At 45.3% G+C, this 24,366-nt stretch overlaps 2 protein-coding genes across 5 annotated transcripts; one reads left to right on the top strand and one right to left on the bottom strand.

Annotated features, from left to right (window-relative positions):
• Nucleotides 1-293: 293 nt before the first annotated feature.
• On the bottom strand, nt 294-8,366 carry WDR83 (WD repeat domain 83). Of its 4 annotated transcripts, none has more exons than XM_035104902.3 (10): nt 8,227-8,366; nt 7,300-7,567; nt 6,465-6,585; nt 4,961-5,066; nt 3,879-3,927; nt 3,659-3,785; nt 2,944-3,011; nt 2,485-2,593; nt 1,990-2,104; nt 294-809 (listed from the first exon to the last, which is right to left on the bottom strand). In XM_035104902.3, exons 2-10 carry the CDS (start codon nt 7,400-7,402, stop codon nt 657-659), a joined length of 951 nt encoding a protein of 316 aa, XP_034960793.1. In that variant the 5' UTR covers nt 7,403-7,567; nt 8,227-8,366; the 3' UTR covers nt 294-656. The 4 variants fall into 4 exon arrangements, with proteins under 4 accessions (XP_034960793.1, XP_034960794.1, XP_034960792.1 ...); XM_035104903.3 differs by lacking the exon at nt 8,227-8,366 and adding an exon at nt 8,103-8,200; XM_035104901.3 differs by lacking the exon at nt 8,227-8,366 and adding an exon at nt 7,945-8,177.
• A 120-nt stretch (nt 8,367-8,486) lies between these two features.
• Nucleotides 8,487-14,076, top strand: WDR83OS (WD repeat domain 83 opposite strand). Its single transcript, XM_035104909.3, has 4 exons — nt 8,487-8,570; nt 10,574-10,679; nt 12,423-12,520; nt 13,861-14,076. The coding sequence occupies exons 1-4, from the start codon at nt 8,521-8,523 to the stop codon at nt 13,925-13,927; spliced, it is 321 nt and encodes a 106-aa protein (XP_034960800.1). The 5' UTR covers nt 8,487-8,520; the 3' UTR covers nt 13,928-14,076.
• The last annotated feature ends 10,290 nt before the right edge of the window (nt 14,077-24,366 follow it).

Raw genomic sequence — 24,366 nt, 5'->3', positions numbered from 1 at the left:
TTTTTGTTTCCCAGACCGGTCAAGCTGGTTTGAACAATGTGGCTAAACTTGCTCCAGGAGGCTCCTACCAGGATGTGGTGGGACTGAGTGCACTGAGCTGTCCAGTTGTGTGACTGGTGGCTGCTGCATTCCAGTCCAGGCCTCCTTATACTGTATAGTATTTATGCGAAGTAAACAAGAGCCAATGTAGAGCAGTGGCTGCAGTTTTGGGGCTGAATGTGAGCAACCCAGGCTTAGATCCCTACCTGCAAGGCCACGAAGCCCACTAAGTGGCCTTAGGCAAATGAGCAGTCTGAAAAATAACTTAATTTTACTTAGTTTTCAGTAAAACAATACAGTCCTTTTTTGGGGGGGGGGAGAACAATCAACACAGGTATTAATGTTGAAAGATGAGAGTACTTATAAAACAGAAACCTGCTGATGGTTGAGGGAGACTAACATGGCCATCCCTCTGGAAACTGGTAATGGAACTGAGAGATTGCAACTGATGCTTGTAATACTTAATTACAAAGTGAGATTCCAAAGAGCAGGGGAGTCCAGTGTTGCACACCTTCCCGAAGGCAGTGGAAACAGTACTGTGCTTCTGAAGAGAGGTATGGCTGAGAGTTCCATCTCCTTGCAGCTACGGTCCTCCACTCATGCCAGGACAGGGACCATCAGGCTGGTTCCCCTTCCTCAGCCACGTATGACTCCTCCCTCCAAAACTGCACACGGCCCTCTGCAGCAGTGAGCAAGCAAGACTCAGTTGGGTGAAAGGACAGAGACTGAACTGCAGTGTTGCTCACAGGCAAGCTCAGGGCAAGGGACCCCTGTGAAGAGGAGAGAGAAGAAGAAGAATGAAGATAAGGGTAGAGATAACATGTACTCCTAACACTTGGGCAGCTAGACATGGGCTGGATTTCAGAATTGCATCTGCTATTCAAGCACCACCTCTTGTGCTGAATGATCAATATGAGAAAGGGACAATCCAAGTTTAAGAGAGGAAAGAGAAGAAATGCCTTGCAGTGGAAAGCATGCAAACTGTACCTGATCCTCAATGGTCATGAGGAAGCAAGTGTTATTTACACCAGAGATTTAAAATATTGCCTTTAGCTTCGAACCGATACAGTTGCATCAAAAGTGCTTCCTCCCATAAACTTCAGATAAGTGATAGTGGTCTACGTAACACTTAAAACTCACAGATTTTCAACCTTTTTGAGTCCGTGGCTCCCTTGACCAACTACATTCTTTCTGCGGCACCTCTGTGGGCTCAGGAGCCCAGATATGTCACCCCTTGCCTGCAGAGCTGGCAGCCCCTCACCCCTCCCTTGTGGAGGGTTCCCTCAGCCTCCTTTCCAATCCCCTCTCCTTGGGAGTCCTCTGGGCAGCCGCAGCTGCCTCCTCCCCTGGTCTCTGAGCTGCCCCCTTGATCCTCCCTGACCAGCCCCAGAGGCACCATTCGCCTGGGGAGCTTGTAGCCAGGGCTGCTGCAATAAATAACTCTGCAAGCCTCTGGGAGGCAGAGATGCAAGAGGGCATCAGAGGAGGGAGGGAAGGAAGGAAGGAAAGAGGCACAGAGGCCAATGTTGCCCGTGGCACCCCGACCATCATTCAAAGCACCCCAGGGTGCCACTGGCTGAAAACCACTGCTTTAACTGTTCGTTTAACACATAGATTGGAAAATGCTATGTATTACCGTAATTCCTCTGCCTATGTTCTTAGTGGTCATATTCAGGCAACTAAGTCATACAAAAAACAGCTACAGTTACTGTCAGCAGTTAAGGCACTGAGCTAAAATCTCTGCTGACCACCAACAATTTGGAGAGAAGGCTGCATGCTTTGTTCTCCTAAATTAAATGTTGCCTTATCCAACCAAACGGAAGTCAAGCCCCCCAAACTGCACCCCCCCACACACACACTGTATCTGTGGCTCAACTCCCATGAAGATCTGGTAAGTCACATGACTGCCCAAGAAGAAACACCTCCATTTCCCCAGGTCATTCTGCTCACCTCCACCAGGTCCCAGAAGTACACCTTCCCATCCTCAGAGCAGCTCCCAACATGAGTGTCCCTCTCGCTCATGCAGCAGTCCATCTTATAGGTTACATTCTTGTGGCCTGTATATCTAGGGGTGTCATTGGGGGGAAAATGGGATGAGAAAGAGGAGAATATTTCTGCTTTTCTCAGTCAAGCTTTCCCCCATCAGTCCACCTATGGTTGTTACTAGTCCCTGGCAAGGTAGATGGAGGATAACAAAAGCCCAGCATCACCAGAGTTCAAGGCAAACTGACTGTGGCTCTGATTCAATGTATAAAGATCTGTATTGCACAAATTTCTCTAGTCCTCTAGGTTCTTTTACATGGAAGCACTCATACACTTAAACACTGGATTGGCTGCACCCAAATGCTGAAGAACAGCCACTCTTTTGAGCTGCTATTGTCTGTCGACAACAGGGTGAGGTGGGGGTAAGCTTTAATGACAGGACTAAATAACTGCATTGCTTACTCTCCTAGTAGTTCGCCCGTATCCTTGTCCAGCAAACGCAGAGTAGAATCCAAGCTAGCAGCCAGGGTACATTGCCCATCTTTGCTGAAACACACGCAGGTGATGGGACCTATAATGAAAATATGGCAGCGCTGTGATTGATTGCATCAAGAAACAAAAAAGTGCAAGATTCTGGGCAATCCCCACCAGAATTTGTTCCTAGGGGTTTCTTCAGGGCTACAAATTAGAAAGGAAGGAAGGAATAGTAGCTCGCAGAGATCACTGCCTAGAATGAGTCAGTGTCAGACATATGATGCAAGATGTGGCTGAGTTCCTTCAGTTTGGACCTGAGGGGCATCTGCTAAAGAGAAGAGGGAGGGGAATACAGGTGAGGGAGGCAAAGGAAATGCAACAGGAATTATCACCCTGAAAATTGTCTCATCATACCAAATTGTCAACAAGTCTGTAAGCAATACTCACTTCCGATGTAATCTGAGTAGAGCTCCCCAGCACGGAGGTCATAACGACGGACACGCCCATCTACAGAACTGAGAAATAAAAAGGGGGCAGTGGAAATCAGCTGGCAGCAGGAGGGTGGCACTCAGCAAGCACATTGGCTGACGACTCTGAGGTCTCAAAGGGTGCCCTTTCAACATTCCTGGTTTTCAAACCATGGAACTCAAGTTGTGGGACAGGACTCCCCATACACCTGTATTCGTTTGAAACTAACTTTCTCCCTTTTGGAGCAAACCCTGAAAATATTTGTTAGTTTCTGATGAATGTTTAGAAATGAGAGGAATCTACACAGTATGGAGCTACACAGCTATGTGACTTTAGGATTGGGCTTTTTTCCGAAAAGAATCTGATCAATTGGTCAGTCAAGTATTGTCAAATGCTGGTAATGCAAAACACCAACTTTATGAGAACAGCATAGAAGATAATGTTAAAAAGTTTTATATTTATAATAATTATAAATAACAAAACAATGTCAGTGACCATACACTGTATTTTGGAATGTGATTGCAGCCATAGGGCTTCCTGAGTAGGCTTCCTTCAATCCATTGCAGATGAGTAGAGGGGTGAAACATACCTGGATGGGTCCGGAAGCCCCTAACAGATCCCAAGTTCCAGCATGGACTGTGCATGGCAGGGAATTTGCCCTCTCCAGCTCTAACTTCACCCCACCTTTCCTTACCCTGTAAGGATTTCATGGTCTGACACCTTCAGGCTGGAAATGCCATCCTTGGCCTCATCCAGGATTTGGATGGGATCTGGTCTGCGTGACCGGCAATCCCAGCAGCGGACACTGGAGTCAATGGCACCTGCAAGAGAGCAAAGAAGTATATTGAGTAGAGCCTAAAATGAGTTCTCTGGGATTAACAGTGAAGCAGAGTGAGAAGAAAAGCATTCCTTACCCGAAAGGATCACAGTTGCCTCTTCATTGAACTGGACACAGTTTACTTTCTGCCAGGTGAGGATAGAGAGAAGAGAATGAGATAAGCAATGACTATTGTCTGACTGGTTTAACAGATTCAAGCATAGAAGGATTACATTCTCTGTTCCCATTCCTGCCACATTTCTACACAAAGTACCTCAACTCTTTGAACTCCTTGAACTTCTACAGAGCTCTCTCTTCATTACTATTTCCACCCCACAAGCCAAACATCCAATGTAGTTTTGTAGCCAGCATGCAATACTTTGACACTTCTCATAAACTTCCTCCTACTGTAGTATCTAAGGTGTCAATAGTATTTTCTACCACACAGGTTTTTAGATGCCAAACAGACAAAACTGCAGACATTATCCAGTCACTGTGAGGCAGAACACATTTCTACCATCATCCCCCAGTGGAAGCTAAGAAGAATTCGCCTTCTTATGTGCATATAAAGCTGGATATTTGAATCATGTGCAGAAAAGCGCAAGCAAAATGATCAGGTGGGTGGAGAAACTCACCTATGCAGAAAGATTGCAGTATTTGGTGCTTTTTAGTTTAGGGGAAAAGGTGAGTAAGTAGGATGCACACACATGATAGCAGTATATAAAATTATACAGGGTACAGAAAAAGTGGACACAGACCATTTCTCCCTGTCTTATAGCATTATAACCTGGGGTGATCCAATGAAACTGGTGGAAGATTCAGGACAGTCAAAAAGAAGTCTTTCTTAACATAGCACATAGTTAAACTATGGAACTCGCTGCCACAAGATGTGGCAATGACAACCATCATAAATGGCTTAGAAAGGGAACTGAACAAAGTAATGGAGGATAAAGCTATCAATGGCTACTAGTCATGACAGCTATACAATATAGTCTTCTAAAATCAGAGGCAGCATGATTTTGAATGCCGGCCACTGAGAAACAAAAGCTCTCATACCCAGCTTGTGAGATTTGAGATTGGTCACTGTGGTGAAAAGGATGCTAGACTAGATTGGTCTGATCCAGGAAAGTTACTCTGTTCCATTTTCTTGGAAGGGACAAAGGACAGAAGAGGTCTTACCCCTGCATGGCCACGGAACTTGCGAATCACTTGACCTGTGGCAACATCCCACAACACTACTGTCTTGTCCGCACCACATGAACAAAGCTGGCTGTTATCAAATGATCTGCAGGGTGAATAGAGACAGATAATGATGGAGAAAGCATCCTGATTGCTTCCTGTATGTGCAATTCCCTGAATTGCTGTATTCTTACTGTGTTAAGATTGTCAGGTTTAATTTTTCAAAAGCTAAGTTTCAAACCGTAGGACATTAAAGATGGGTTCAAATGTATGGGGCAGGGACTGAATAGGATATCCTATTATCACTGGCTGGGTAGTGGGACAGTAAAGGTAAAGGTAAAGGGACCCCTGACCATAAGGTCCAGTCGTGACCGGCTCTGGGGTTGCGGTGCTTATCTCACGTTATTGGCCGAGAGAGCCGGAGTACAACTTCGAGGTCACGTGGCCAGCATGACAAAGCCGCTCCTGCGAACCAGAGCAGCGCATGGAAATGCCGTTTACCTTCCCGCTGGAGCGGTACCTATTTATCTACTTGCACTTTGACGTGCTTTTGAACTGCTAGGTGGGCAGGAACAGGGATCAAGCAACGGGAGCTCACCCCGTCGCGGGGATTCGAACCGCTGACCTAATCGGCAAGCCCTAAGCTCTGTGGTTTAACCCACAGCGTCACCCTGGGTAGTGGGACAGTACTACTATGCTATTCACAGGTTTTCTCCCAACAGCTAGCAGGTCCAAGTTTTGCAAATTAAGACAATGCATTTAAATTGGTTTAATATACAACTGATAGCTTCATGGAGAAACTGATTTTTATTTCTTTCTGGAATGTAAAAAATTTATTCATCCATATTTTTTTTCTTTTGATTATGATTATGATTCCTGCTGTATTGTATAACATTAAAAATTAAATTTATGCAACACAGGCAGGTCAGAGGATTTAATTTGTTTACCAAGCAATTTCTAAAACTCTACTTTGCCCTGCTCACTACTCCAGTAGAAAAGTAGACGAAGCATAGACCACAAAAGTTGTGACCAGTGACCCACCTGCTTTCCAGCCAGTTTTTAAAAAAATTGATTGATAGATTTTATATACAACTTGGTACCTTGGTTTACAACCATAATCCGTTCCAGAGGTCCGTTTGTAAACCAAAACAGGTTGTAACCCAAGGTGTGCTTTTGCCAATGGGGCCTCCCCAAAAAAATTTGTTCGTAATCGAAAAAAGGTTGCAAACTAGGACAGGCGCTTCCGGGTTTGACATGTTTGTAATCCAAAACGTATGCAAACCAAGGTACCACTGTACTACCCTATACCTGGAAGTCTCAGGGTGGTTCATAGAACAAAATCAAAATATAAAACCACAATATATATAATCAAAATAAAAACAACAACCCAATACCCCCCAAAAGAGCCACATTTTAAAAGGGCATACCATCTCAAAGTTTCTGGTGGTATTTCACCACAAAATCTTTTTTTCCAAAAGTGTGGCTCCCTCTCCCCAGTTCTTACCCTGCTGCATCCAGAACCTCATAGCCATGGCCACTGTAAGTCTTAAGGAGAGTGCCTTTGAGGGGGTTCCAGAGCTTAAGTGATTTGTCACTGCCACAGGTGAGACAATAATTTCCATCCACTGCAGGGGGGGGGGAGAGGAAAAACTCACTGAACAGTATCCAATGCAACACTCTTCAGCAGTGTTCCTGACAGATTTGCCTTTCCTATTTTCTGAAAATTTTCTCCTTGAGCAAGAAACTTATAACCACAGTATAGACACTTTCCCCCAATCATTATTATTTTCTTTAGCACATGAATCACTAAGGATTATATTTAATATAGCACTAAGCTGAATGTTCCATCAGTGCAAGGATTTCCTCTTGAGCAATGGAACATTCTCTCTCCCCCTTCTCCCCACCCCCCCCACTCTAAATCTCTTCTGGGTTTCTCCCCACCCCCAACCCTCCAGAGTGGATTTGGGGATGGTACAGGGCAGGGGAAATCCCACTGTGCTAGTATTAATCCTTGCACTAGCACAAACCTTTAGTTGAATACTGCCCTAATATGTACTTTATGCATTGCATTGCCATTCAACTCCAACTTTTGGGTTTTCCTCCTTTGCACTTTTCTATGTATATATGCCAGGTAACTGAGGACTGCACTTCATGCATCTGATGTAGTGGGCATCCCCACACCTGCATTAACTAAGGCGTCACAAGACTCCTTGCTGGTTTAACTGCAACAGGCTACCACAACTTCACCTCTAAAAATTCTAAATCACACACTAGACTCTGCTTTGTTTCTCTGGTTCTAAAAATTCAACACCATGTTATAGGATCAAGGGTACACTCACCATTGAACCTCACTGCCCTGACAGCTCCCTGTTTACATTCCAGTGTGCCCAGAAGTTTCTTTGGCAATTCAGGCTTCTTCAGTTTTGGCTCTGGAAAGGCCATGATGAAGACAAGCAGGCGTGCTGTATGGGGATTCTTCTATACTGGATGCAACAGCTGCCACACTCGCAGCAAATTCTCAAGTTCTACGAAAACCCCAAAGTGGATTGATATGATGTGTTAGGATTGCCCCGAGTCTGGGATTTTTCTCCCTTTTGGAATACCACCCTATTACAAAACGACACAGGCATAAAGAGAAATCAGGTCCCAGCTGCAACAGCTACTCAAGCTACCAGTTTCCTCACAATGGTAAATACCGGTACCATTTTTTTCTCCAGAAAGGAAAACTGGCAAAGGCAAATCACCTATGTCATGTAGCCTTGCTTATCTTATTTTACAAGTTTCTGTCAACCCTCTAGAAATCCTTCTTTCCAAACCAGTTAAAAGTTATCTTTACATAGCAAACCCTCTGCACATCTACAGTTCTTTAAACTTGCAGAGAACCACCAGAGAACTCTCTTTACTACTCCCCGGTGCTCTTCTCAATATAACTCTCCTCCTACGGTAGCCATTTTTGAGAAATGCTGTATTATCCTTTACAGTACCTTGCCTATATAGCTTGATTTACTTATTTTCTTAAATTTATATCCCGCCTTTCTTTTACATGTGGTTCCGGGCCAAACCTGCTTCGTTTCACCCATGCCCCTTCAGACCACAACCAGGAATCAAACATGCGCAACGTGACTGAAAAACGACTTAGCACCTCTTATAGCTTCCCCCCAACGTTTAACTGCCAACTGAAAACCAGATTTTATTATGGGAAGGAGGAAGATTGAATGAGGAACACAGCGCAGCCCTCCAATTCGCTCCCCTCGGTGCACAGCTACCTCATCTTTAGTTCCGCCCATTCACAGCGTGGATTCCAGCACCCTGGTAGGAAAAAAAACCCGGAAGGTTCTCTATTCCTTCCCTCAGTTGAACAACCCATAGCATCCCCCCACGGAAGATTAATCCGCTAAAGCGTCTCCAGTATAGCGGCCTCGGGACTGATGACCGGAACGAGAAGACTTGAACTCCGGGGTGTTGCACTGTTACTTGTCCCCCTTGCGCCACTGAAAGGAAGCGGAAGTTGGTGTGGCGGCGGCGGGGGGGTGCTAGGAGTTAGCCAGAGGCGGTGCGCGATGGCCGGTAACAACGTAATGGACCCGCGGCGGCCAAATCGCGTTCTCAGGTCAGCGGCGTGGGGGGCGTGGGCGGGAGGGAGCAGGAGGGAGCGGGTGAGCTGCCAGGGCAAAGCCACGAAGAGGCCGCGAGCGGGGCGACCTTTGGCACGGAAAGATTGAGCCGAGGGAGTGACGTGCGCTGCGGAAGGGGCGCTGAGACGTCACCCCTCGCTGTAGCGCGGGACAGGCATGGGGTCGCCATGGCAACCCAAGGCGGGGAGAGAGAGAGAGAGAGAGGCGCCCTTTCCTAATAACCACCGGACTGGGCAGTAGGGGAAACTTTTCATGGGGGAAACTGCAGCAGAGGGAGACTAAGGGACAGAGATGGCTAGTGGTGGTTGACTGATGATGATCAAAATGTGCCCCAACTGCAAGTCCTGGACTGCTTCAAAGAGAATAGTGTGGCCACCAGTCCACACTTACGGGGGATATATGTGTGTGCGCGCACGTGCAGTGCCAGATTTACGTATAAGCTATGGTAACAAGCTATAGCTTAGGGCCCCACTCTCTTGGGGGCCCAAAATTTTTTTAAAAGGGAATAAAACTGGATGTACATTTCCAAAATATATACTACTTCTTAATTGTATTTCACTATTAATATGCTGCTTCTTAATTGTATTTCAGTTGAACAATTACTTGGATAAAACACATATTTTGTTATGTGCAAATGGCTTTAGATGCCTATTAGGTCCATAATTACCATATATCATATATTCAACACAAAAAACAGCAACATTACCTTCAGTAGCTTAGGGCCTCATCAAACCTCAATCCGGTCCTGTGTGTGTGTGTGTGTGTGTGTGTGTGTGTTACTGCATATAGGTGCTCAAAACAGAAACAGGGAAGCTTCAGTATTGCAGCGGTGACTTGCAGAGAGTTTAAAAAATGTTCTGAAACAAAGAAAGTGGTGAGCTGTTGCTGTAGTGTGCAGGGTGACCTTGAGCATAGGCACTTGCACTTGGCACATCTTGCTCTGCATATTGACCTGGAGACGTTTGGCGCAGGATTTAACAGCGTTGTTGCGTGTATGGAACAAAGTCCGCTTATGCAGCAGGACTTCCCAACCATATACTCACCCCCCCCCCTAAATATGCACTTGATGATTGGGTGGACCCCCAGAACAGCGTTAGGGGGGGCAGGGGGGAGTATTGTTGCATGAGCAGACCTCATTTTGTACATGCATATAGCCTACTTAGCATTACATTGAATTCCACCTAAGTATGCAAAGCATGTGTGCTGTCACTTTGCTAGAATCCTTCCCCATCACATATCCATCACTTTTTTAAAATGGGACACATGAACATGCCAGAAACACAGGGCAGTGACACCTTTTAATTTTTACAAAATAAAGTTTTTAAAAGTTTACAAAATAGTATTAGCAGCTTGTGTTGCTGGTCACTAATGATTTCATGGGTATATAGAAAGCACTCGTTCTTGCAACATACAGAAGTACAATATATAATTTTCACCACAAATTCATGTAATATGAATGCTTGGAAAATCCAGAAATATGTGACTGAGTAACCTTTAGGAGAGATGTTTTTCTTGAACTGTGTGAGAACAATTTTGGAGACTGGCACCATTTCTTTTCCCACAGACACTAGAGCAGGTTCAGAGAATGTTTGGCCTCCAGATGTTACTTAAATATGACTCCCTTTATCCCTGGCCATTGGCATAGCTGCCAAGTTCTCCCTTTTTTTAAGGGAAATTCCCTTATGCTGAATAGGCTTCCTCATGAGAAAAGGGGAAACTTGGCAGCTATGGCCATTGGCCATGCTTGCTGGAGGTTATAGGAGTTATACTTCAGCAACATGTGGAGGACTAAAGGTTCCCCACACCTAAACAACTCTAGGCATGTTGGCTTGAAGCTGCATGAAACCTTATTAGTAGCAGAGAAACTCCCATTGATGTCTTCCTCCTTATTTTGATATGGTTGTGGATAAAGCTGTTTTATTTTCAAGCACAATTTAAAATGTTTTCTTTCCACCATAATGGGATTTTTACTTTATAGATACAAACCTCCATCCACAGAGAACAACCCTACCCTGGAAGACCCCACACCAGACTACATGAATCTACTGGGAATGATTTTCAGTATGTGTGGCTTGATGCTGAAGGTGAGTATTGCAGTGCTTGGCCTTTTGACTTCAGGACATCCAGAACACTAGCTGAGCCAATTAACCACAAGATTCTAGCAGCTGCTTGTTATCTTGTAATTATTACACTGCTATTGGATTATATAATTTTGAAAATCATATAATCTCTGGAAGGTAATCTGTCATCAACAACCCCAGTTAGTTTAATGTGCCTAACAGTCCTGGATTGAGCATCTTATTCTAGTAATAAATGACACAGTTTCTTTTCCTTCTTTCTGTCAGATTAACTGCATAATATTCCTGTGCTTAAACCTTCACTATTTCCCTGCTATTTTAGTCTCTCCAAGGAATGCTACCCAACTGCTAAACAATTCTTTGCAATAGTCAGATAAGAGAATAGCACACAGATGATGAACATTTATTGGGCCCCAAAGGCTCATCAATCAGTTGAATGTTGAGGGTAAATAATGATTTCATGATGCTTCAATTCATGTTAGCTATGGAGTCTAATTTACAATTACTTATAAAGATCTCCAAGTCAGAGTGCTTCACTTTTCTTCTAGATAACAGAGGTACAAGTCTTTGAACAACAGCGTTAGTTAATAATTGTAATAAGTATTACAATAATACAATTGTAATAATTGTAAGTTACAATGTGATTCAACCGTAAACTCCAAATTAAAGCACCCAATTAAGTATATGATATGTCAAATCTACACTAATATTAACAGACGCCTATAGTTCATCCAGAAAAGGATGAAATCTTATGACAATGTATATACATATAATATTTAAAGAGCATTTTATTTTTCATTAAGACTTTTAGGAATGATAGCATTTAATGAAAAAAAATACAGAAAGACTTACTCTGTAACAATATATTGAGATCTGTATGGTAATATCTGTGTCTTTGAACCTTAAAAATGGCCATTAAATGACTTAAATTTCCATTTGATTTTGTATACTAACAAAACGATGAACCAAAGGGACTTTCTGACTCTTTTATTATTGATCTTTCTTGTATGTTGCAGAGTTCCAATTCACAACTAACATTGGTTTTTCTGACACAAAATTACAAAATTTGTAGTTAGTTTTGAGTTTATATTATATAGGTAAACACTCTAGATATTTGAAATGCCCATGGACAATGTGCTATCATTTGAGAGGTCCGAGTGCATTAATATGACTTTAATTTCATAGTTCCCTGGAAATCAAATATATTTTATTATTTGCACGTCCATTTACTTTGAATGAGCTTCATCTAGCAAAATGTACCGTATCCATCTTTAAAACTGAAGACAATTCCTCCAGGGGAAGGGTCGTAAGCTCAGTAACAGAACTTCTACTTTGCTCCCAAGTTCCATCCCTGGCATCCTTGAGGTAGGGATTGGAGTGTCCCCTACCTGAAACCCTGGAGAGCCATTGTCGGTCACTGTAGACCAGTGTTTCCCAACCAGTGTGCCTCCAGATGTTTTGGGACTACAACTCCCATCATCCCTAGCTAGCAAGACCAGTGGTCAGGAATGATGGGAGTTGTAGTCCCAAAACATCTGGAGGCACACTGGTTGGGAAACACTGCTGTAGACAGTATTGAGCTAGATGGAGCAATAGTCTGACTCACCATAAGGAAGTTTCCTATGAACTGAGTAAAGAAACAAGGCAGAGTGCTTATCATGGTTTTACACTTGTACTAGGGAATAAATAGTATTGCTTAATCCTTGGGATTTCATTAAGGCTTTCAGTACATTACTCTGCTGTTTGCAGCTAAAGTGGTGTGCCTGGATTGCTGTCTACTGTTCATTCATCAGCTTTGCCAACTCTCGGAGTTCAGAAGATACCAAACAGATGATGAGCAGCTTCATGTGAGTCAGGTTCTTTTACTTCTTTCAGCCTTTCATTGAGTCCTGTGTTAATTTCTTACTGCTGCCAAGTCAACTTTGAGACAAGAGGCACACAGCTGCTTTCCCTTTGCCACAAACAGTATGCAGTTGCACATGGAAAATTAAGGGTACAGCACTTGTGTGGAAACTTCAACCAGCATCTCTTGCCCAGAAACTATTGCTCTGAAAGATTATAAAGCTCAAGGCAAGCCCCACCCTGAGGTTCCCTCCTTTGGAATGGAAATGAGTGGCCTGGCACCTTGAATACCCACAATGGAACTTTTTGATGTAACTACCGGTAATCCAACGGGACCCAGGTGGCGCTGTGGTTAAACCACTGAGCCTAGGGCTTGCTGATCAGAAGGTCGGCGGTTCGAATCCCTGTGACGGGGTGAGCTCCCGTTGCTTGGTCCCAACTCCTGTCAACCTAGCAGTTCGAAAGCACGTCAAAATGCAAGTAGATAAATAGGAACTGCTACAGCGGGAAGGTAAACGGCGTTTCCATGTGCTGCTCTGGTTTGCCAGAAGCGGCTTAGTCATGCTGGCCACATGACCTGGAAGCTATACGCCGGCTCCCTCGGCCAATAATGCGAGATGAGCGCGCAACCCCAGAGTCGGTCATGACTGGACCTAATGGTCAGGGGTCCCTTTACCTTTACCGGTAATCCAATCTTCCCCACGCCCAAATCCAGTCTGGGCTAATTTCTCTATTTATATTTAACCTACCACACTGATAATTTCTATTTTTCTGCTTGTCTCAGCAGATTAATCATTGGTAACAATACTTCTTCCTTTTCCTCCTAAATCTATCCAACCTCATTTTGGGGTAGCCTTAATCATTCAGACCTTGTAATAACGTATTCATAGATAAATGTTTATTCTGCCTTTTTCTTAATAAGTTCCATTCTTTCTGATTAAGTCATTTACTTCCCAGAAACCTTTAAGTGTTGCTTCACTAGCCAGACTAGGGGTGGGGGGCTGTGGCTCTCTAGATGTTGGGTTCTAAGCCACATCCGCCCCAGCCAGCATGGCTAGTAGTCAGGGATGTTTATAAAATTGTAGCCCTCTAGATATTGATGGACTACAGGCTCCACATTCCTGATCCCAAGGATCCTAAGGTACATGCTAGCTCACTTTAATATGGTTATATATGGCTATGGTGCTAATTTTCTGAGCCAGCTCTATCTGTGGCTAGCTGTTCATTCTTTGGGAATTGGGCTGGCGGCTGCAGCAGAAAGAGGTTCCCCTTTACTATTTGCATTGCTATTATTGGTGTAATATTAATGTTCCTGCCCTGATTATAACTCCTGTCTTATTTCCAGGTTGTCTATCTCAGCTGTAGTGATGTCCTATCTGCAAAACCCACAACCCATGTCTCCTCCTTGGTGAAAAGATATTGCCTCTCTTCAGAGCTCCTCTTGCAAAGCAGAGGTGTACTCCCTCAACAGAGAGGACTATTATCTCAGGCAATGCAGATCCATTTGCACATGTCTTGGGAGTACACATTTTGCTGCATTAATAAAGTGATGGTTATTAGAGATGCTTTGGCTACATTGCCAAATTGGCTTAGTGTGTTAATACGTAATGCATTTCACTTGAACTATAGTTTACCGTAGTTCTTAGCCAGCCAAACATCTACAGTGTGCTCTGACTGTACTTCCTGTACTGTTCGGGTTTTCTGCCCAGTTAAAAAAGGAAATACTCTTATTCAGAAAAACAACATCCTTAACTTTTACAAACCAATTAAAAGAAGCATCTGCTTTTAGAACCAAGTACTGAAACCAATTAGCATAACACAGAAATCATCTCTTGGGAAACTCATTTGGGCACATATCTCTGTACCGGGAGGTAACTTCCCACTGTAGCCTGTAGTCAGAGCAGGCGTACTGTAAAGGCATTTCATCAGACAACTTCTCACATCTAGCCCTGTATTCTGAATGTGTCCAAGGCAGCAACCTTGCTCAGCATTGATTTTATGTTAGAATCTTTTGATTTATTTGCAGCAGTTTTATCATGCTCTTCAGCTGGAAAAAAGTGCATTGAGCAGCTTGCACCTGTTTGTACAGTATATGTATATTTTTGCACATACAATGAATGTGATTCAACAAAGGATTTAAAACAATAACAAAGGATTGTTTTATGCAATGCATATTTTGTGGGTGATTAGTCAGATTTGTACTAGAGTTTGAGTTTAGAATGAGGTGGCAGCAGTTAATGAAGTGAATGATTTTGCACTATTAAGTCTAGTACAGTATTACCTTTTACATAAAACAAGAACAATCAAACAGCAAGGGAAAGACTGCAGCATTATTCTTCTCATTTGCTTTAAGGCTCTTTCGCTAAGTGCCAAGGAATGGGATGCAGCTGTTGATTCAGGCTCTCTCTTCCCCCTCCCCGTTTTTTCTTGGCTTTCTGCCTTCCAGACAAATCCTCCTGCATATCTTTGTGAGGAGGGGGGACGCTTGACTGGTCTGGGGGAGTGGTAGAGCTGGAATACCAAGCAAGAGGGGCTGAAATCCCAGACTGGGAGGGAATCCAGCCTGGGAGGGCCTGCTGTAGGGAGCTGGGATCACAGGAGAATTTGAAGGGGCTGTCAGTCATGGGAAACGGGAAAAGCCTTGCTTAGTTTATATTTGTGCCGCTGCACAAAGGATGGAAAGGCCCTCGGGTAAGTATCTCAGGATAAATGCCCTTGAGATCACTTTAAATTGATTTAAAAAATGTGGTTGGTCACGTATTTTAACTGACTTTGCTAATATCACCGAACCGTGCCAGGCAAAAATGAAGCAAGCGAAGCTTTCTCTAGCATGGCAGATAAAGCTTCGCCTGCTTCAATTCCTTACAGTGTCGCTCTGCGGTTTGGAGCACAAAAGCAGGAGTGGTACACGCAGCAACGAAAGACGGCGATTTCAGATTAGCCAACTAAATTACCCTTGCCAATCTCCCCACTCCATGCCATCTTCGAAGCGTTGGAGGAAATTCTAGCGTGGTTACGGAGCCGGGGGACTGGCAAGCAAGTTTACTCGGCGCTCTAAATCGCGTTGACCTGGGCCAGAACCTCTTTAGACCAGAAAGACGAGTGTGTTTGGGGAAGCGGGCGGGAAAGGATCGTGTGGATTCGTGGCCGCCCGCCCACCGGCTTTGTTTTGAATCTACAGTACATTAGAAACCCTTTCATCCCATCGCGACTTCTGCGCCTTTAAGAGAGTCGCAACCCCCCGCCCCCACCCCGCCGCCGCTCCCTTCCCCTCCACGATCTATTTTGGCTCGGCGCTGCTTTCATTTCCGCCTTCCTGTTCCGCAAGTGGTGCCAGGAAATTCCCCGCTTCCGCGCTGGCCGGGCAGGAGCCGGGGGCGGAGCGGAGGCCGCGTAGCCGGTGCGGAATGCAGCCGGAGGGGGCAAGCGCAGGCTCCAGCTTGTCCTCTTAATCGCACACGCCACCCAGGAGGCTTAGGGAGGCCGGCCAGAGGCAGCGTATCCCTCCGCCCTGACCTACATTTCCCGCGCTCCCGAGACTTCCCTTCAAGGGCGGGGAGCCGAACACCTGGAACCAGGCCCCCGTTCACACGTGACTCCGGGCCCGCGAGAGGAACGGGGCGGCTTTGCACGCGCCTGCGTGGGCGCTGCCGGGACGCCGCAGACCCGCAGGCCAATAAGGCGTTGCTATGGCGTGCAAACATTGCTCCGCAGCGGCCTTTGAAGGAGGTTCCGCGTGTGCGAGATAGATCCTTGCCTGCCTGGCGCCATGTTTAAACGGGGGCCTGATGCTGGCATTTAAGGAACCCCCAGGACGTCTGATGTCTGACTTGGAAGCTTGGCTCTGGCTGGGCTGTGGTTGCTTCGTAGTGAATGTGGCTTCCTCTTCACATTGTTGAATACACTGCCCTTAATGGGTTGTTTCACACGTTCGTAGACTGCAACCCTGACAGTAAAAACCAGATTTAAGAGAGCCGAGCCCACATGTTCCAGTGCTCAGCCTTGGTTCAAATAAAGGCCCGGTTGTATTCCCCAAAACGAGGGGAGAGTATCCAGTTCATGGAACTACTGCAGAATACTCCTGAGTTGTTTTTTCAAAAGAAAGGGGCTATTTATTTTATCTTACTCAGCAGTGAAGCTTGTTTGATGAACAGCTTACTGTGTGTGCAGAGACCTTTGCCCTGCATGCAATACACCCAATGTCCTCCCCTACAGCACTCTGGAACTGAGCTAACCACCAGGAAACTTTGGTGGAGTGAGTGTTTGGGTGTAGCAAGGGAAGATAACCAGCGCCCAGTTGCGATATTAGTGTCTGAATGAGTGTGTGCTTTGTATGCAAACGGTCCCAGGTTCACTCCGGCTAGGGCTGTTAAAAATTACTGTGTGAAACCCTGAAGAGACACTGCCAGTCCATGTGTGCAGTTTTCCAAACTGTGTCGTGGCACAGTGTGTCAGCCACAGTGTGTAGGTCTGTCACACGAACACTCCCCACGTTCCTCGGGCTGCAAAGCGGTTCGTTTAACCTCCGGTTTTTTATAGTAAAATTGAATTAATGCATTGCAAAATGAGGCATGTCTAAACAGTGTGTCAACAACATGAAAAGTTTGGAAAGCTCTGATGTAGACCTACATGGACTTGATATATGGCTGCTTCCTATATTGTGTCCTAAGAAGACTGTGACAATTATGTGTAAAAAACTTGAATATAGGCCAGATCAGCATAGTGACCATAGTTAAGGAACAGAAAAAGCACTACAAGCAAGAGGCACCCATTTGTTTGGATGACACCTCCCTGCCTGTACCCCAGACTTCCTAACAGACAGCAGAGGGCAAGCGCCAGGGATGGGCGATGCTGGCTGCACAGGAAGAAAAAGGGAAGTGGCTCTTGGAGACAGGGGTGGGGGGAGCTACTGCTTTTGGAAAGGAAGGAAGGAAGGCAGCCTCACCCTATCAATGCTGCTTCCTCTTCATGTCTGCCGCCACCAGAAGCGGCAGTGCCAGCATTACTGATTTACACTAAAGTACAAAACACAGTTTCTATTTACATACTTAGTACAACAGATACCTAAACTTACATTTTAGAAGACATCTACAGGCAGCCCTGTTGAGGGACATTTTTTAAGGATTGATGTTTTTATTATGTTTTTAGATATGTTGTCAACCGCCCAGACTGGATGGGGTATAAATATTACAGAAACGCCATATACCTTCCTGCTGGAGCGGTACCTATTTATCTACTTGAACTTTGACGTGCTTTTGAACTGCTAGGTTGGCAGGAGCTGGGACCGAACAACGGGAGCTCACCCCGTCACAGGGATTCAAACCGCCGACCTTCCGATCCGGAAGCCCAAGGCTCAGTGGTTTACACCACAGTGCCACCCATGTCCCATTATTATTATTATTATTATTATTATTATTATTATTATTATTATTATTCCTCAAATCCATTATTTCATACAAAGACCCTAACTACACTTGCATTACATGGTGTTATTAGTTGGGGGGGGGGAATAGGCTATATGCCTGACCAGTGGCAAACTTTGGGTTCTCAAATTTCAGTGGCAACCAGTGTGGTGTCAAAATTTGGCACCCCTCTACCTCTTGTGTGTCATTCTAAATCATAGTTGCTGCATCCTCAACGGTGCCCCCAAGGTTCCGTGCCCAGTGCTCCCTAAATCTGCCTCTGGCCTGACCCCACTTCTAATTGCTGGATCCAGTACAGATTCCATTTCTGGAATAGCCAAGTTAGTTTCCCAGTAAGGTAATGAACTTCTAAGTATGGGCCTTTAAGGTAACAAAGGAAGCGGCTCTGTGCTAGAAGTCACATGGGTGGGTTCCCCTCCCTCAACTCGCTGGTAGTTACAAAGACAAAGCCAGAGTTGGTTTTTGAGTTATATGAGCTAGAAGTTGCCCAGTTGGGCAGCTGGGAGACAGAGCTATGCTTGATTTCTGCTGGAATCTAAGGCTGTGGAGATGGGAGAAGCAAGATGCTCTTGGGGTGTTAATGCTATGAACCCCTCCATTGTAGGCTCAGGTTGTATATATGTGTGAATAAACCATACATCATAAAGACACAACAATCTCCGCTGTCCCTCATTTCAAAGGAAACCAAGCCCTGGGTACCCTAGAATCTTGCCCCACACAGAGACTGGGGTGGCGTGCAACAATTTGCTCCTCCTTCAGACACACTGTTAGCATAAGTGTGCATGTACTCTTTTTCCTTATACCTCTGGCCAGCAACTAGATTTTGTTAGACGGCCACTTCAGAACAGAATAGGATTGGCAGGCCTAGACCCCAACCTCCATCCCCTAAAGTGGCCTGTCAGTGAAGCTTATGACAGATGCAACTCTCATCAGGCTCCTGTTTTATCGCTTGCTTTGCATCTGAGTGGTCAGGCAGTGGGAAATAAATTTGGCCAAGTGGTCATTAGTCGACACTTCTGCACTACACACAAATACATATATTAAGGCACATTAAACCACAGAGCCTAGAGCTTGCCAATCAGAAGGTCGGTGATTCGAATCCCCGCGACGGGGTGAGCTCCCGTTGCTCGGTCCCAGCTCCTGCAATCTAGCAGTTCAAAAGCATCTCAAAGTGCAAGTAGATAAATAGGTACCACTCTGGCGGAAAGGTAAACGGAGTTTCTGTGTGCTGCTCTGGTTCACCAGAAGCGGCTTAGTCATGCTGGCCACATGACCTGGAAGCTGTACGCCGGCTCCCTTGGCCAATAACGCGAGATGAGTGCCGCAACCCCAGAGTCGGTCACGACTGGACCGAATGGTCAGGGGTCCCTTTACGTTTACCTAATTACCACTTCACATATGCATACAATTTTCTCTTCTTTTTTTTAAAGCCATGTTAGTCTTTCCAATACACACACAAACACACATGTCCAATACTGACACAAGTGCTAGCCATAAAATGGTTTGTGCACTTATGGCGAAAAGGCTTTTCACTTGTGCTGCAGGTGCTTGAGGACTCCCATCCCCTTGTCCTGAATATAATACTCCCTAAGTCTTGTGTTTTTGAAGGAGAAGAAGCTGCTCGGTATGAACTTTTTGGATAAAAGTAGCAGCTGGTGGCCAGTTGTGAAACCAAGCTAGTCTACAGGATGCAATTTATGAGAAGCAAGATTAGTTTGGGGTAATTCCAGAGAAAGGAGGAAAGTCTGCCTGCTGGCTTTCTGCTTCTAAATCCACAAAGCCTTATTATGATGAATGAAAACTGGAAGGAGATGGAACTTTGGAAATGCCCAGAGAAAGACTGAGCAGTGGCAAACCAAGTACAGATCACAGCATTCGGTCTTTTATGTGTCTTTGACTGAGAAAACAAAATAAAAAAATCCTTCCAGTAGCATCTTAGAGACCAACTAAGTTTGTCATAGGTATGAGCTTCCATGCACACGAAAGCTCATACCTATGACAAACTTAGTTGGTCTCTAAGGTGCTACTGGAAGGATTTTTTTATTTTGTTTTGACTGCATCAGACCAACACGGCTACCTACCTGTAACTTTGACTGAGAAGATCCGCTTTGCTTCCAAAGTTTCACCACCCTTACAACCACTCAGTCCAGGCTTTTCCCAGCCAGATTGTTGTTTGAACTCAACTGGCAGTGTGCCCAGGCCTGAACTCTGCAAGTGCCGCCCTGCAAGGGTGAGGGCAAAGTACAATCAGTATATTCCCAATGCCAATGCCACCTCCCTAAGCTTGTGCCGCCAGCACTTTTGCATGTGCAGCCAGTGTGGGAAGGAGAAGGTGGAGCTGCAGGAAGAGAGATGGTCTCGGTAGCCTTGCAACAACAGAGGTATTACCCAAGGTGGGAGGGGAGGCTCAGTCCAATCACCACCACTCTCCGCCCTGGCTACACTCTAGAGATGCAATCGGCGGGAACTGCAGAATACTCAACAGAGAGTCATATCTGGGCAGGAGGAATTACAGTTTATTTACCACCCGGCATAGTTTCAAAGTACATACAGCTCTCTCCCACACAATTCCAGTCACCTCAGTGGCTCCCAGCCAGCATATACATAGCTTGTCAAAGACTGAAATATCTTTATAGATATTTATAGGTATTTTATAACAGGACCTTCATGGCCTGCTACTTCTATTTCTTGCCCGCAATTCTTGTCTCCCCATTAAACTTATCCCGCTCCCCACTTATTTCACCATGGGATAAAATGACAAGCTACTCAGGGTTGGGATCCCGATTTGCCTGACTGATAGAACTGACTATCCTGTTTTATTCTGGAAAGCAGAACCAGAAGAAATATGTGCCTCATTTCCCTATCTAACTATGTGGGCCTCCCTTCAATGCAGGCAGAGGCTTACCTAAGATCCCTCCCTTGTCCCCTTGGCAAGGAGCCATATTGGAGCCCTGCCCCCCCCTGAAAAAAAACAAAAAAAACAAAAAACTGTACAGTACAATAGCCACATTGGAAATTACTACATTTTACACGGCCTACGTACAGTACTCAAAACATCCAGAGTGAAGGCAAAGTTAGGTGGAAGGGCAAAGAACTCTGCATGCCTTTGTGCCACAGTTCAGGGAGGATGGGAAGATTCTCCCTTGTTTGATCTCGCTGTGAGATACATATATGACCTGATAGGTGATTTTTTGCCCCTACTCCAGACCTGCACCCCTGGCAGGGGCCAGTTTTGCCAACCCCGCAGGTACACCCCTGAGCACTGGAGACATAATTCCTGTTGTTCAATTTAGAAAACGGTTGGCAGACGGAACTCCAGGTTTCTGTTCCAATAAGGGCTGGTTCTCTCACACAGATCCAAGGGCACATGGTAAGCGTTCAAAGAGTCCAAGCTTGTAGCATAACCTGCTCTAGCTGTTCGCTTATGCAGCCTGCCTACAAAGCAGTTTCCCAGGGGTGCTAATTATTCCGAGGTGTGGCCCATAATTGCCCGGGTTGGAGCAATTTAATGAGGTTGTCTGGCTGCTTCCCTGCCCAGGATAATATCCCATAGTAATTCCACATGCTGAGGAGTGTAGTAATTGTGGGATCCCAGACTGCCGCAGCAATGTGGCAGATCATGAGAAGCATAGCAAGGGTGCACTCACTCAGGTCAAGGGAAGCTGGGCAGAGAAAAACAACTCTGAATGAAAACCTTGAGCAACTCCGGAGGGCTGTATGCTTTTCAGACCGAACCTTCCATTCAGATTGGTTGGTGTATCACAAAGAGCAAGGACTGAGCCGTAGCTGAGGATAGATGGGAGATGGGGTTCTGGGCAGAAAGAAGTACTGTAATTGAAAATATTGGCAGGCAGGAGTAATGAACTGGAACAGAGAGCTTGTTTTGACAGGGAGCCATTGATCAGAGTAGTTGGGGAGAAGGGAGTTATTTATTTAAAAAGCTTGCAAACCACTATTTTAGCATAGAACTCTCCCGTGGCAGCTTCCAACATTAAGTCAACAGCATGTAATTATTAATAAATGTAAAATGTACAACAACAACACCATTAGAAACAGTAACCGGCAACAACATTGTAACACTCAACCCAGTAAAAATCACAAAAAGAAAAAAAAAGCCACAAAAATGTTACAACAGCCCAATTAGACTCCTTCTTAGACATGTGGAAACATAAAGGCTTGCAGTGATGGGACCTGGCTTATCATGGGGCCACTGCCAAGAAGGCCCTGTCCCTTGTGGCCACCAGCCTAATTGCTCCCACAAGGGGTGGCAGGAATAGAACCTCTGAAGCAGATCTCACAGTACAAGCAGGTGGGTGGGTGTGAAGGCAATTAAGGGGTAACTCCTGGTTTCTGTCTGCAGCCACAGAAAGTGTGGGTGAGTGAGTAGTTGCTGCCAGGGGCCTGGAAGCTGGTCTTAATCACCAGCTTTGTAACCTGAACAAGCCACTTTCTTGGCTTGAACAAGCCAGGAATATAACGCGAGGATCTTGGGCAGTATCACTTTAAAAGGGTGTGCAGATAGCAGCACTTACAGTTTGGGAGAATGGGCATGCAAACATCTCCTCTGAATGAGTTACTATAATCCTCCTTGATGCTCTAGTATTTTGCCCTGTGATAGGTAGCAGTGTATTCTGAATGCAGCAGAGCTGGAAACTATTTCTTTTCCTGCCTCTCACTAAATGAGACAAAGCGAAAAATTGTGAAACCAGAAGAGAGAAAGTTGAATTTCCATATGAACTGAAATATTTTGTCATGTAGCAGCAAATAACTGGCAGAGCTGCGGTCACGCAGCCAAGGACCTCATCAGACTGAAGGTGCAAACACTGTCTCTAGGGCGCTCTCCCCTCCCCTCTTCCTCGTGAGAACACAGGAACTTTAGCAGGTGCCGGATACAGCCCAGCTCATGGTAAGGCGGAACAGGCCATCCGCTTTGGTATCCTGTCTCCAGGGGTAGCTGATGCACAGGAAATCGACCTAACTGCACTGCATTTGGTGTGCCAGGCCTCCTTTGCTCTGCACCCCCCCCATATCCTGGCTTAGATGCGTTTATCTCCCCTCCTCCCTCTCTGTCCTTCAGCCTGTGCCTTTAGGGGGTGGAGGGAGTTCAGATTCCTGGCAGAGAGTCACACTGTGTGAGTGGGAGCCATTAGCTATGCTGCCTTTGTTCTGCTGGAGATGTGCTTGGGGCGTTATCAAAGACCCTTCTGTCTTTTCACAGGGGGAGTGTCTTGCACAGGCAATGGCGTGACAGGGCCCCTAGGTGCAATGCAGAATCGCCTGGGCTCTCCGAGGGTTTCCCACACAGCTAGAAAGCTTAGGAGAGGGGGGCAGGGGAGGAAGACCGTGGAAACGTTGGAATTCACACACATGTTCAGCTGGCACAAGTCTGGTATAATATTGCAAACAGGGGGAGGAAAACTGAGGGTTTTTAGTTTTCCAGCTGCCTTGCACTTCATTTGGGGTGGGTGGGAGAAACCATACAGAGCATATGCTAAATAACATGTTGTTGCATAACAAATGACATGTCAGAATGAACCCAAAGCTGTGGGATGTTTTCACTGTCCTTTTGCTTCCACATATAAGCAGCAGCCTTATGCAGAGGCATAATGTAGCCTGTGAGCTGCTGTGAGTCAGAGCAGATATTCAAGATACTGAGCAGACTCTTACCTCATCGCTTCTACCTGAGATCCTTATATGCAAGGCAACACTTTGTTGCATGTATTACTAGGGACACTGGGAACTACAGCTGGGAAAATTCTGCATTGTTTTCAGTGGCCTCCTAGGCTGCAAAGGGAACACTGATTACTTTTTAAAAAATAGCCCTCTCCAGAACACATTGTGATAAGATAAAATGGTGTATATTTCCTCACAGTGCTTAAAAAAAAATCCTCTATGCCAGGAGGAAATGGATTTCCAGAACACACAAGGAGGTAGACTAGAAGGCATTGCATGGAAAGCCTTGCATCATTTATAGCCAGCATGAAAGGGCTTGCAACTTCTTCAGTAGTCTGGCAGAACAAGGTCCACCGTGTAGCACGAAGCAAGCCCGATCCTTGCCTTGGGCCTGATCCTTGCCTTGTGTTCATGTTCTACAGGAATCTCCTTATTGTTAAGTACTAGTCCAAATGCACAGGTTTTAACATATTCTTCCATATACTGGTCTTATCTCAAAACGCTTAGCACTTAAGTTACACTGATGAAGATGTTACAGAACTTTTCAAGTGTCACAGGACGAAAAAGGCCACTTTAGATTTCTGTGAGGCTCAAACTTCTACAAAATGCCAATTAATTGGTATTTTGAAAACAGACACCTATCAATTGCTTCTCTCCTGACTCAAAAAGAGACAGAAGTGCCTCCTCTCTCCAAATATACACACATTTGTTCAATGAAGAATGCGTGGCAAGTCTGACTCCAAACCACAGCTTTA

The sequence above is a fragment of the Zootoca vivipara genome, chromosome 2 (genome assembly GCF_965207765.1).
Source record: "Zootoca vivipara chromosome 2, rZooViv2.hap1.1, whole genome shotgun sequence".
Taxonomy (NCBI): domain Eukaryota; kingdom Metazoa; phylum Chordata; class Lepidosauria; order Squamata; family Lacertidae; genus Zootoca; species Zootoca vivipara.
This window is presented reverse-complemented; position numbering and strand designations above follow the sequence as displayed.